The following is a 12,964-nucleotide window of genomic DNA, read 5'->3' as shown; positions in this document are numbered from 1 at the left end:
GCAATACGGAAGTGCATAATACATTGAACGACATTATTAACATGATAAAAATGTTCAGTTCAAACCCAGTTCTTATGCATATATTTGTTAGTGTTACCCTAGTGACGTGTTATGTTCATACTGCAATATACCTTTGTTTATCTAAGATAATATTCTTATTAACATAAACAACTAAAACAAACTGAGTTTTCTGTTCCTATGAAGTTTCACACGGATGGAACAGTTTTCCTGTTAATCATTAAAATAACTCCTATTAAGCAGTCAGAGGAGCACTGGCAGACTAATGTTGAATATGTGGATATGAAAACTTGAGAGCATTTCAAAGGTTTGCGATATATTACAACAAATGCATCCATTAGGAACAAAAAACATTATAATTTTTTTGCTGATGCACTGATGGAGAAATACAATCAATACAATAAACAAAGCACCATCACAGATCACTCAGCTCCCTGCCTGTAAACGAGCAGAAGAAAGAGCAAAGACCACTAGAGTAAAGATCAAGCTCATGCAGAGCTTAAAGGGATAGTTCACCCGAAAATCTATACTCTGTCTTTATATCATTTCAAACCTGTATGATTTTCTTTCTTCTGTGGAACACGTTATTTAAAGAATGTCGTTTTTACCTAAAGTCAATGGGATCCAGCTTCAAGCTGCAACAAGGACATACGTATAAAGGTAACCAAAGTAAAGTAATCCAAACTCCAGTGGTACAGTTTTTACCCAACCCATGTGTCCTTTTGGAGCTTGAACCTTGGATCCCATTGGCTTTCACTGAAAAACAGCGGAGACATTCTTCAAACATTGTCTTTTGTGTTCCACAGACGAAATGAAATCATGAGTTTAGAATGAGACAAAGATGAGTAAATGATGACAGTGAACTATTCCTTCAATAGATGTTAGTCATGATGGTGAACATGAGATAGGACATGCTCTTTAGCCACAGCCATATTTAATACCCGAGAAAACAGGACTGACCGTGTTACACTGCAACAAAATGAGGGCTGGATGAAAGTTTAAGTGGGTCAGTTGTCTCAAACACAAAGCCAATACTGTCTGCACACACTCCAACACGTCGATCCATGATATTCACAATCACGTGGATGTGACGCTGTCAATGTGGTTGCAAACCATCTGTTCAGTAAGTATATTATAGTGTAATTCAAAATGAACACCAGTTCAGTGCATGACACAACAACACAAGCACATCTGCTTAACCTCGGAGAAAAAGCCAATGCAGAACCGGGTCTGTGACAAATGAACGTCAACAAACCAACATCAATATCTGCCTCTTTTTCAGTTGCTGAAAAAACTGAAGCTTAAACAAACCTTTTCAGATCAGGGGCCAGATTCATGAAGCTTTTTATGAAAAAGTAAGAAGTTACATTTCTTAAGATGAATTAAGATGTAAGTGCAATTCTTGAAAAAATTCTTAAGTAGTTCTCAAATGTTTTGTTAAGAACCTTTTATTCCGTAAGAAGAGAAGCTTTGGTGTTACTGTTTGTGATCCTCGCTGTCTCGCCTTTATAAAGTAATAATAATCATAAGAAGACAAGATTTATGGCAGGCTGGAGGTTATTCACAGTGAGTTTAAAGAACATTTTTGCTAGGAATTCAAATCCCTCTAAAGTTTTATCTTTAGAACAAAAAAATATTGTAAGAAAAAGATAAGTGCATTCTTAAGAAATGCAAAATATTGGTAACACTTTACTTAAAGCCTTTATGTATAATGCATTATAAAAGTAGTTTTAATGCATGAATTATGCCTTGTAATACACCTTATAATGCATTGTACAATCTCATGAATAACTGTAACCACAGTTAATACAGTATAACACTTATCATTGTTACACTATGCATTTCAAATTCGGTTAAAATTATTTACGACAAGATATAATGCATTACAAATGCACATTACATTATGCATTGTACCCTTTAATAACCATTTATAATTCATTATACATAAAGGCTTTAAGAAAAGCATGACCAAAATATTCCTAACTTTACTCTTAAGTTAAAAAAGAAGAAGAAAATAGCAGTTAAGAAGAATTTCTGAGAAATGTTTTGTGAATCCGGCCCCAGTTCTCTTCAGATGAGCTTTGCACTACAGATAAGCATGTGCTGCCCAGAGAACTCAGGATAAGGGTTAACAGCTCACCGTCACGCTGTCTGGATGTTGATACAAATCACATATTTTGGACAGACAGCATGATCTGATGAATTTGAAAAAGGGCAACTTTGATTTGAACTTGCATGTGGGATTGACGAGGAGAATGGTTGAGCTCTGCAGGCATGAATAAATATAAGTCATGGTGAAATACTGAAAGACACTTCTTTTGTCTTGTCAAAAAGCATTTAATCACATGTCACCATTGTTTCAGCACATGGTTCAATCACAGCAACATCATCATCACACGTCATCTCGAAACAAGATACAAACAAAGCATCAGAATTACAAAAGAACATATCGCAAAATTACTTAGAAAAATATCTCATATCTTCCGTAAACACTGTCATTTTAATACGCATAAGACTGTGTTAATTAAAATCTGATTTAAAAAAGAGGCTGAAATAAAAATGGCCACAATGAGCGAAGGCCTTTGGTAGTAAGACAGAAACACTTCAGCGGCCCGCGGACTGATCGAGCGTCACGGCCGCTCTGGCAGTAGTGCTTGGCTTTAGCTGGCGGTTCCTGAGGCGGGCGGCAGGCACAGGCGTCGCTGGGCGATGTGAACCAGCACCAGCAGAAGCATCTCCGACGTGCTGCTGAGGGCCACTATGAAGGGCGCCTGGGACGCGTAGTCGGCCTTGGCCCGCTGGAACGACAGCTGCATGACAGCCAGCGCCAGGAGACTGTTCTGCACGCCCACCTCGATACTGACGGTCTTCCTCTGAGCCAGCGGCAGCCCCGCCAGCCGCGCCAAGCCACAGCCCACCAGCAGCCCACAGACGGGCACGGTCACGCCCGCCGCCACGATCGGAGGCTGCACGTTGGCCAGGATGGAGGAGCCCATCTGATAGGCCATGAAGATCCCCCCGACGATGAGCACGAAGCTGAAGGGGCGGATGAGGGCGAGCAGGACGCGGGTGACGGAGGGCAGGCGGAGCTTCACCAGCATGCCCAGCGAGATGGGAATGGCGATGAAGAGCAGCGTGCCCAGGATCTTGACGAAGGGCACGTGGAGTGCGGCGTTGACCCCCAGCAGCCAGCCGTACAGCGCCGAGGACAGCGGCATGGCTGCGGCCGCCACCACGGTGGAGATGAGGGTCATGCTGATGGCCAGGGTGACGTCTCCACCCAGCAGCAGGCTGTAGAGATACCCCCCGCCTCCACCCGGCGCCGAGCAGGTGATGACCAGCCCCAGCGCCAGCGCCTTGGGAAGGGACGCCAGGCGGGACAGCCCGTACGCGTAGAGCGGCATTATGAGGAACTGTCCCGCCACACCCAGCAGCAGCGGCACCGGCCTCTTCAGCAGACCCAGCAGAACCTCCACCTCCACCTTACAGCCAAACGCGCACTTGTTGATGAAGATGAGCGGCAGCAGCGCGAACAGGACGGGGTTCTCGGAGAAGTGCGACAGCGCGCTGGGCTCGAGGAGCCGGGCCGCGGGGTCATCGCCGCCTGCCGCCACCCTGATGGAGTAATCGCTCCGCTCCTCGATCAGAACCGGCTCCGAGTCCCTGTACAAGTCCAGCAGCTGGATGAGCAGCGGAGCCGTTCCCGGTACCCCAGACTGGATGCTGATGACGTAACTGCTCGCGGCTCCCGAACGTCCGCTGTCGCTCACGTTGAGGATGGAGATCACGTCCGGGTCCAGAGAGCTCACCCGAACCGTCTGTTTGAGGCTCTCGCGACCCTTCCGGCCTCCGGAGCCGCGGTACCTGCTGGAGATGACGATCACTCCCCGCGTGCTCTGGGGAAACTCGAACTCCTGCGAGGAGCCGTCGCCGATGTACAGGTACTGGACGGGCTTCTGGCTCTGGTTCTGGTTCTGGTCGGGCTTTTCGGGATCTTCTGCTTGAGCGATTAACAGCAGGCAGCTCAACACGAGCACTGTCTTCATGTCTCCACCCGCCGCACCGCTGAGAGCTGCCAGTGCAATCACCGATTCATTAGAGGTGGGAATATTTCTCCTCGTTCTGGCTCAAACACAGCTGCGGTCCGCTAATAACATCTTTAAATCTGCTCATGATCGTAAAGATCAGACTCACAATCATCTCATGGCGGCTTAGACAGGGATTCACTCAGCACCGCCCAGAAACATCGAGCACGAACAGTTCAGAGACGGTATTTCCGTGTGTTTCTCGTCATGTTTGCTCTTGTTCCGTCATCAGCGCTCGTGATTCCGGTCTGAGCAGCTCGTGCGGTTACTCTGGGCGACTCCCTGCAGAAACAGCGAGGGGCTAGAAGGGATACGGCGAAAACTACTGGGCATGCGCACATCAATAGAGCCTACATTTTCTCTCACTGTACAACAGTAATGACTATTTTTGTATTATTGTAATGGGTAGGTTTCGGGTTGGGGTAGGTGCAGACGTTAATAAAACACAATCTAATTGGTAGAAAATTAAATTTATTGTTAGCGTCCGGTTTTTGCTGTGTCCCTTCTAGCCACAACCGGAGAAACACCAGAGCGGAAACCAGCTCTGAAAGTGTTCATTTTCATAATTCAACTCTTCACTGCGTAATTCCAATACAGCGTCTTTTAAAGTATGTTTCCATCATTATTCAAGTGTAAATTATTATCCAAACAGTGGCTGAAACGCCACAGACTCGGCGTTGGTCACGTGGGACCCGTTACTTTATTAAACGCGCGCAAGGATGGACCAATCACAGCGGCTTGTGGTCACAGGGCGAGGCGTTTTAAGTGATCGTTTCAGAAAGACTGCCGCAGCGGATTTGCGATTGTGTATCAGTTACCGATTCTGGAAAACGAACCATTTAAACAATTATAATTTCAGTGTAGAAATGTCTCCAGTGAAGCATAAATGTCCTCTGATATTTGAAAAAGATTGAATTAAGGAAAGGGCTTTCTGAGCAGCATTGCGCCCCTGCAGGAATAACCATGTGTTTGATGGAAACCGGTGTTATAGAGAGAAACGCCCAGTGAAACTCTTCAGAAAACACCTTATACAGTCTGTGGAAAACACACGGAAGCACTCTGGCTCGTCGCCCAGACTATGGAAGCCGATTGTGGACTAACCTCACAGACAATCGCGCTTTTTTTCCTTCTCTACTGTAATGTTTCCTTTTGACTTGTCAATAAAAATGCGTTGAGATTCTTCAGAATCAGATTACAGAAACCATTGCATGCATTGTTTGCTGCCCTGATAACTCACCTGACATTCAGCGACTGATATTTTTATCTTCATATATGATTGAGCTGATTTAACACTGTTTGTAAATCTCTGTTCCACGACACTCGAATTGTCTTAAATTACTTACTGTACAACACTGAACATTGATAATAATCAGAAATGTTCCTCGAGCAGCAAATCAGCATATTATACTGATTTCTGAAGATCATGTGACACTGAAGACTGCAGTAATGATGCTGGAAATACAGCTGTGCATCACAGAAATACATTAGTTTACAACATTTTACTGTATTTCTGTTTAAATAAATAAAGCCTTTGGTGAGCAGAAGAAACTTGTTTCAAAAACATTTTTAAAAAAGTGTGCAATTTTATTCAGTGAAAAGAACAAAAAGAAACATCCAGACAAGAAAGATCAGAACATTTATTATGTGCTTGCATTCGATAAACATAGAGTAATGGTAATAAAGCATGTATGTGTAGTGGAACATTTCTAACATCTAGTTATTCATGGCATGAATAACTGGAAGAGGCATTCTACATTCTCAATCATCTAGCATCACTTCATGTCTTCCCATGCTGTAAATCAGCATTACTTGGGTGTAAAACGTGTCATATTTGGTGTTGTACAGGATGGTACTGACAGAACAGTGCTGTTAACAGAGCTTCTGTGGCTTTGATCAGGTTCTTCTGTCCATACGAGCTCAGAATCAAACCCACCTGCCCACAGCGAGGATTGTCACCAGGAATCTACAGGTTCAGCTCAGAGGCTTTCACAAGCATGAACGAGCTGTGAACATCAGCATGTCAAATGTGGTTTAACGGACTAAGATGCTTAAAAAACAGCAGCACTGGAACATGCCAAATAAGACGCATTTCAGAACTGATATTAGAATGATTTTATTTATTTACATGATGAATGCTCAGAAGAAACTGATCTAACCCTACACCCGAGCTGATCCGGAGGAAACACCGCACGACTGCAGCAGGAACCAAAGGCTCTTACAGAAATATGAGAAAATAAGATTCCATTACAATATGGTGTGTGTGTGTGTGTGTTTATATTTGGGCTGGATTCATACACTCTTGTAATATGATGGAGGCACTGAACGCAAGAAGCACCTAAGTAAGGCATGAGGAACCGAAGAAAACTCAGGAGAAAATCATGCATTTCACGCGCTGTATACTACACTGACGTTATGAACAGATCAGTCTCTATCAGGTTTAAATAAATATGCAAACTTCAATCAACACAGTGTCGGTAAAGACAATGAGCAAAACCCAAGAGCCCTCCTCGGCATCAGAAGCCCTGCGTAGAGTAGAAATGAGCTTCCTGATCTTTCTCGTCCAGAAATAAAGAGGGGAAGTGACTTGTGCTCTTCTGACAGACACAGTCATGTTAGATGACGGAGACACTGAGAAATAAAGAGCTGACAAAGACGAAGGAGAGACAGTACATGTTTTCATCATAAAGTGTGGGAGATAATGTGCATAAATGGACTGGGTTATAAAAACCAGCGTCCTCCACGCAGGAAAGGTTTGATTGAATCTCTGAACGCCATCAGTTACGTAAAGCTGCCAACCTGTAACACAACATCAACATCAGTCACCAACACGGAGTACGAGTCCATGCATCAGTAAACCACAACAGGTCCCAAACCAGATGAAACGAGCACTCAACGGCTTCAAAGACATGAAATATTAGGCACAACTACTGGGGTGTAATGTGAGTGGTGACTCTGGAGGTGAGAGACGTACCGTCTGGAGAGCTGGTCTTCTTTGTCCTGCGAGCGCACTGACGTCTCTCCCAGTGACGAGGCTCCCGCCGGCAGCTGACTGAGCTGGTCCTCCACCTCCAGGCCGCTCTCCTCCGCGATCTGCAGGATCAGATCATCCACCTGCTCCTGCGGCGTGCTCAGCGTGGTGGCAGAGCTCATGGAGTCCTCCATCACCTGCACACACCAGCAGCTCTCAGAGACCACGGCCTGGGCTAAAATGCTCATGAGAAATAGGATCCAAAGGATCTCCGCACTCACCGAGGTATGAACGTCTAGATTCTGAACCTGGCTCTCGAACTTGTCCATGACAGCCGACACTTTCTGCAGGTCCATGGAATTCAGAGCCTTATCCAGAGCTTCAGATTGCTGAAGTAGATTCATCAGCTTCAAAAGGTCCTCAAGTTAAGCTGTTAAATGAAGGGTAGGTGCTTTCGGACAGGATAGCAATAGCAAGCTAGCTTTGAAAGCGTAAGATCCCACCCTCCCAGCATAATCTCTCTCCAAAGCCACACCTCCTCCAAAACACCGGCAGAGCAGAGAAAGGCAGGTAGAACAGCCTATCGTAGCTCTCGGACCGAGGAATATGATTGGACAAACATTTTATGGTCCTACGCCTTCCACAGACAACAGAAATACATTTAGAGCACTTAATTTAGTTGTAAATGTGACCCTGGACCACAAAACCAGTCATATGGTTCCTTTTTTTAAATTGAGAAATAAGTTTTCCATTGATGTATGGTTTGTTATGATAGGACAATATTTGGCCGAGATACAACTATTTGAAAATCTGGAATCTGAGGGTGCAAAAAAATCTAAATATTGAGAAAATCATCTTTAAAGTTGTCCAAATGAAGTTCTTAGCAATGCATATTACTAATCAAAAATTAAGTTTTGATATATTTACGGTAGGAAATTTACAAAATATCTTCATGGAACATGATCTTTACTTAATATCCTAATGATTTTTGGCATAAAAGCACAACCCTGTGACTTTACCCATAAGCACTCGAGGTGAAGATAACTGACACGCCCCTGTTTGAGGTTTTAAAGGCAGGGTAGGTGATTTGGTTCAAAAACATTTTCTGTTATGCTGGCTGAAAGTCTCTTCACAGACAAAGCTGACATCACTATCACAACACACCCTGAAGCAGTGACGTCTCACATCTGCTGCTCTACCTTTTTTACTTTGGCTTGCTCGGCTTTGGAGTCTTTCTCTGCCTTTTTGGCCAGTCGCTCCAGCTGCTTCGCCGTGAACTGGTGAAAAAGACAAGATTCAAAGATCAGAGGAGACTGCCATCATTAGTGCATCCATAGTGAGGGAAAGACAGAAATATATAGTCACCTTAAGCTGGAAGAGTGTGTCTGTGTGAGAGAAACACACCAACAATCAATCAATCATTCAGCTCACGTGATCAGAACTAGTGAAAGGCCTCGAGCCTTACAGGTTACATGTTTCTAGTTACACAGCAGCACTGAGAGTTAATACTGATAACAAGAATAGACTAATTCAACTACACCAGTATGACACAGAGCCTGGCAACAATCACACGTTAACGTGTGTGATGATGACACAGCATATCAGTTCATATTTATGAATTTCATGATTCCTTACAGAAAATCTGATCAGATGACATTCCTAAATGGAGTGTATAACAGACATCGAGCGAGAGTTTTCCTACCGTCCATGTTAATGTTCACTGCGGTTTTATAAGGTCTGATGGTTTAATTCGATGTTTTTCCGCTCGATTCGTTTGTTTATGTGTCTCCGCTCGGGCGTCTCTCTCTCTTCCGGGTTCAGCTGCTCACCGGCGTCATCGTGACGTCACGTGCCGCTTCTTCTTCGGGCTTCATCGGCGGCTTGAGCTCCGGATGTGTCACTAGCGCCTCCTCTGGAGCGAACGGTGCGAGTATCTATCACTTTTTGTCCACTCCTAGCACATTTAAGTATATTCTTTACTAATTTTCCTTTCATTCATAATCTTTACATTTCTTTCATCAAGTCCTTTCTCTCTGCTTCATATTTTCTGCATTTAACTAGTAGCTACATGATACCTGACAATATAGTCACAAAAGTCATTCTGATGCTTTCCTATAATGTGAAGTGTACTGTTCAGATTGCTGTGTCCCATTCTCAGCCTAGTCTCTTCTTTTCTGTGAAGCATACAGTAGGATACTTGTATCGCACTCAGTGAGAGAGAGCGTGCAGGGAACAGTCCGCGAGGCGGCGCTAATGAGCGAGCCCGAGCTCGAGCCGCCCGCAGCGGCAGAGAAGAAGAAGAGGCGCTGCAGCGCAAGAAGGGCACAGCGATGGCGGCGTCCATCAGACTCGGGCGGAGGGCCGTTTTCTTTGCTCTGAGAGCCATAAAACCCTATAAGCTGACAGTTCAAAACAGACTAATAATTCAGAATAAACGCCAGTGGACCGCAGGCTGGACCGGAAGCGGCTTCAGACACTTGTTTCAGTCGCCGTCAGTATGTGGTGAGTGTTTTTCTGGCAGGTCAGCAGAAGGGCAAGACTCATATTTATTTATTATAGCACAGTTTACATCATAACAGCACTGTGTGCAGACGAGTGTATTTGCTCTACACTAAAGCGCTGGTACAATGGTGGGATCCAATGGTAACGGTGGTACTGCATGATTTCCATATTCATAACATTACAACTGATTGTGATAGTCTAAGAAAGCATGATTATAGTTATGATTCTGACAGTTATGATGGCTTTCGTTGATTGTTGTGTGCTGCTGATTTCATTAGATTACTGAGTAGTTGTTCTTTTGCAAAGCACTGAACACACACACTCACACACACTCACTCACTCGCACACACACACCCTCACTCTCACACACACACGCGCTCACACATGCACACACACACTCACACGCACGCTCACACTCACACTCACACACACTCACACGCACGCTCACACACACACACACACAGACACAGACAGAGTGAGGACAGGACACATAAAACATTTGTCATACAGCATATTTGTATCTAGACTCATTCCAGTCATCATTGATCATGTCGTCACTCAGGTTAGTATCAGATGATTGTGACATTGATCAATATTTGTTTTATTGTGTAATTGTTCTCTGCTGTCATATTTATATTTATTTAGGATTTAATTTGTTTAAGTGCTATTTTTCATGATTAAATCGATCAAATGCAACCTTAAAACGTTGAGTCTGGAACAGTTTAAATGGACACAACATTTGGGGCACAAATGAATCAGAACTTGCTTGGGACTGTCTCTTTCCGTGTTGATCCAAATTGTGCTGATTTGCATGTCACCAATGTCATATAACTGACTAACATGCATGAAAATCATTCTTTATGCAGTTGTGTGTCATAAACACATTCCCAGTCAGACTACACCTCAGTAAAAAAAGTAATATATTTCAATTACATTTATTTCATACTAAATATAGTTCAAATCTAATAACATATCACTTGAGACTTACTGATCTAAAAATTATAATGTAATGTTATTTGGAGTACTACTTGTGCACAATGCACATTTCTTAATATTAAGCCTAAAATGTGTTTTAATGTCACTATTGATGAGGATTGTATGATCTTTGAATAATATTGGTCTTTAAATACTAGATATTGAAAGTGTACCTGAAATATACTTGCAATAGTTCCACTTTAGCACAATCAAATAAACCTCATATCTTTAGTTGGACTTCAGCACTACTTCTGCACATTAAGGACAAAATTAGTTTTTCCAATTCAGCAGACTTTAAGTTCTTTATTATACCACAAGTACAATTGCAGGGTTTTTTATTAAGTACATATGTAAATGTATTTTCACTATGGCATCCTCCATGTTAGCATTGTCCCTTGACCAGTATGTTTTATTTAATTTTTTTAATTTGTTTGTTTTGCCGTCTGCCCAGGACTGTGACAGAAGAAACACTGTACTGACCAATCAGCATCCAGAATCAGCACTGTCCATTTTTAGCATTTGTGTGTATATGTATGTTTTTTTATGCGATCCTCCAGAATGCCACACACCTCCTGTCCATGCGTCTGGATTCGATGCATGTGTCTGATGTAGTTTGTGTGTCCTGCAGGGGTCGCTCCTCTGGAGCTGCAGATGCCAGCGCTCTCGCCCACCATGGAGGAGGGAAACATTGTTAAATGGCTGAAGAAAGAAGGTTAGTCATTTCTCGCAAATACATCGATGAGAAGGCATGCCAGGATTTCTGCAGAGTTTTTTTAATCAAATTTAACACTTTTTAAGACCAGCACAAATTAACATTAATAATTAGTCGATCTATTTTGGATTTTGGGCTTAAAATGTATAAATAAGCCTGAAATACACAAGGACTCTTATTTTGAAATGTCTACGTTTACTGCTTCCAGCTGAACATTAAAATATATGAGGGAGATAAAGGGCCCATGCAGATGCTCACACTTGTGGTCTTTGCTTTTGACCACTTGTCTACGTTCATGATGTATTTACTGTGTTTGGCTCAAGTGTTCAAGTGCACGAGTGTGTGGACCTTTTCATTACCTGACACTCACTCACTCACTCACTCACTCGCACACACTCACTCACTCACTCGCGCACACACACACACACACTCACACTCACTCACTCATTCAATACTTTGCATTTTAAAATAAACTTCTAAATGTCTGTTCAGTAGTCCCTATAACAGACGACACAATTGAGTAATTGTGGTGCTTCTAATTCAGTGATAAAAAGCAGCTGCAAATGTTGTACAAAATAAACATATTCATCTTTGCACCAAATAGAATGTGTAACACTTTGTTTTACTACCAAATTATATGTAATATCTAATTAGGGCTGGGTATTGTTCAAAAATGTTATATATCAATACCAATACCAATACATTACACATTACCTCAAAAAACGCTCTCAAGTGGCAAAGATCGCAAGTGTGAGTATTAGGACGAGCCAAAAACATGCACTCCTACAGCAGTGTACAACATTTGCAGCTGCTTTTTATCACTGAATTAGAAGCAGCACAATTACTAAATTGCACATAGGGGGTGATTTCGGACACAGGGCAGGATAGGGGTTATGTGCAACAGACTTCCGTATTCTGTTATCCGGGTCTCGTCGCTTCCGGTTCAAGCGCTTTGCATATGCTTCGTTAAATATGAAGCAGTTTTACTCAAGATGCCTTCAAAGATTATCATAACCAGTGTCCATCACATATGCAGACTGATATCTAAAAGTTTTTTATTTTTATTCTTTTCACTAACATTTAGATATAACAGTTAAATAAAACGTCAACAATAAAAACAGCTAGCTAGTTTAACTGATCATCTTAAAAGTCCATACATAGCGCTGTTATTTATTACGGCTGTTAGCACGTTCTCCGACAAGCGGAAGCGATGAGACCTGTTTTCCGGGTTTGGTCAGGTGACGCTCGGCATACTCTATTAAGAACCGCTGGTCTAGAGACATCAGCTGCTGTTACCAGGTGCATACAAACTGATCTCTGCAAGGGGAAAAACAGCACTAGTTAAAAAAGGTTACAAAAGGAACATTTAAAAATCATATGTACTTGAAGGTACCAAAATAAAAATATAAAATTTAAAAATGTTTACAAAGTGTAATCTTCTTACAAAGACTGGTCAGTGGTGTAACTGTTGGATAAATGTGTACAGAGAGTCTGCAGGAGCTGAAAAATACATAATATGAGCAAAATAACTCTTAACAGCTCTAATGCTGGTCTGACTGAATGTGTGTGTGCGTGCGTGTGCGTGTCTGTCTGCGTGTGTGTGTGTCTGTGTGTCTGTGTCTGTGTCTGTGTGTGTGTGTGTGTGTGTCTGTGTCTGTGTGTGTGTGTGTGTGTGTCTGTGTCTGTGTGTGTGTGTGTGTGTGT

At 42.8% G+C, this 12,964-nt stretch overlaps 3 protein-coding genes and 1 long non-coding RNA gene across 10 annotated transcripts in view; 1 reads left to right on the top strand and 3 right to left on the bottom strand.

The window, feature by feature from the left end:
• Positions 1-2,341: 2,341 nt before the first annotated feature.
• slc10a3 (solute carrier family 10 member 3) lies at positions 2,342-4,435 on the bottom strand. Its single transcript, XM_016563964.1, has one exon. The coding sequence runs from the start codon at positions 4,062-4,064 to the stop codon at positions 2,679-2,681; it is 1,386 nt and encodes a 461-aa protein (XP_016419450.1). The 5' UTR covers positions 4,065-4,435; the 3' UTR covers positions 2,342-2,678.
• A 1,231-nt stretch (positions 4,436-5,666) lies between these two features.
• chmp1a (charged multivesicular body protein 1A) lies at positions 5,667-7,475 on the bottom strand. The gene is made up of 3 exons (XM_016563973.1): positions 7,353-7,475; positions 7,075-7,268; positions 5,667-6,899 (listed from the first exon to the last, which is right to left on the bottom strand). The coding sequence occupies exons 1-3, from the start codon at positions 7,473-7,475 to the stop codon at positions 6,878-6,880; spliced, it is 339 nt and encodes a 112-aa protein (XP_016419459.1). The 3' UTR covers positions 5,667-6,877.
• A 647-nt stretch (positions 7,476-8,122) lies between these two features.
• LOC107748943 (uncharacterized) lies at positions 8,123-9,113 on the bottom strand. Its single transcript, XR_001640976.1, has 3 exons — positions 8,774-9,113; positions 8,437-8,456; positions 8,123-8,348 (listed from the first exon to the last, which is right to left on the bottom strand). It is a non-coding gene; the product is annotated as an uncharacterized LOC107748943 (long non-coding RNA).
• Positions 9,114-9,271: 158 nt separating this feature from the next.
• The window catches only part of pdhx (pyruvate dehydrogenase complex component X), a 16,060-nt gene continuing 12,367 nt past the window's right edge, over positions 9,272-12,964 (top strand). Inside the window, exons 1-3 of one of the 7 annotated variants that reach the window (XM_016563962.1) lie at positions 9,552-9,573; positions 11,000-11,073; positions 11,177-11,260. In XM_016563962.1, the coding sequence (XP_016419448.1) occupies positions 11,200-11,260 (61 nt within the window). In that variant the 5' untranslated portion in view covers positions 9,552-9,573; positions 11,000-11,073; positions 11,177-11,199. Of the gene's footprint in view, positions 9,574-10,039; positions 10,136-10,999; positions 11,074-11,173; positions 11,261-12,964 lie in introns of those variants that run through there. The other 6 variants (XM_016563960.1, XM_016563961.1, XM_016563958.1 and 3 more) reach the window with 6 other exon arrangements.

Source organism: Sinocyclocheilus rhinocerous, unplaced genomic scaffold (genome assembly GCF_001515625.1).
Source record: "Sinocyclocheilus rhinocerous isolate Xijiao unplaced genomic scaffold, SAMN03320098_v1.1 scaffold1401, whole genome shotgun sequence".
NCBI classification, from domain to species: domain Eukaryota; kingdom Metazoa; phylum Chordata; class Actinopteri; order Cypriniformes; family Cyprinidae; genus Sinocyclocheilus; species Sinocyclocheilus rhinocerous.
The sequence above is the reverse complement of the archived record's forward strand: the minus strand, read 5'-3'. Positions and strand labels throughout refer to the sequence as shown.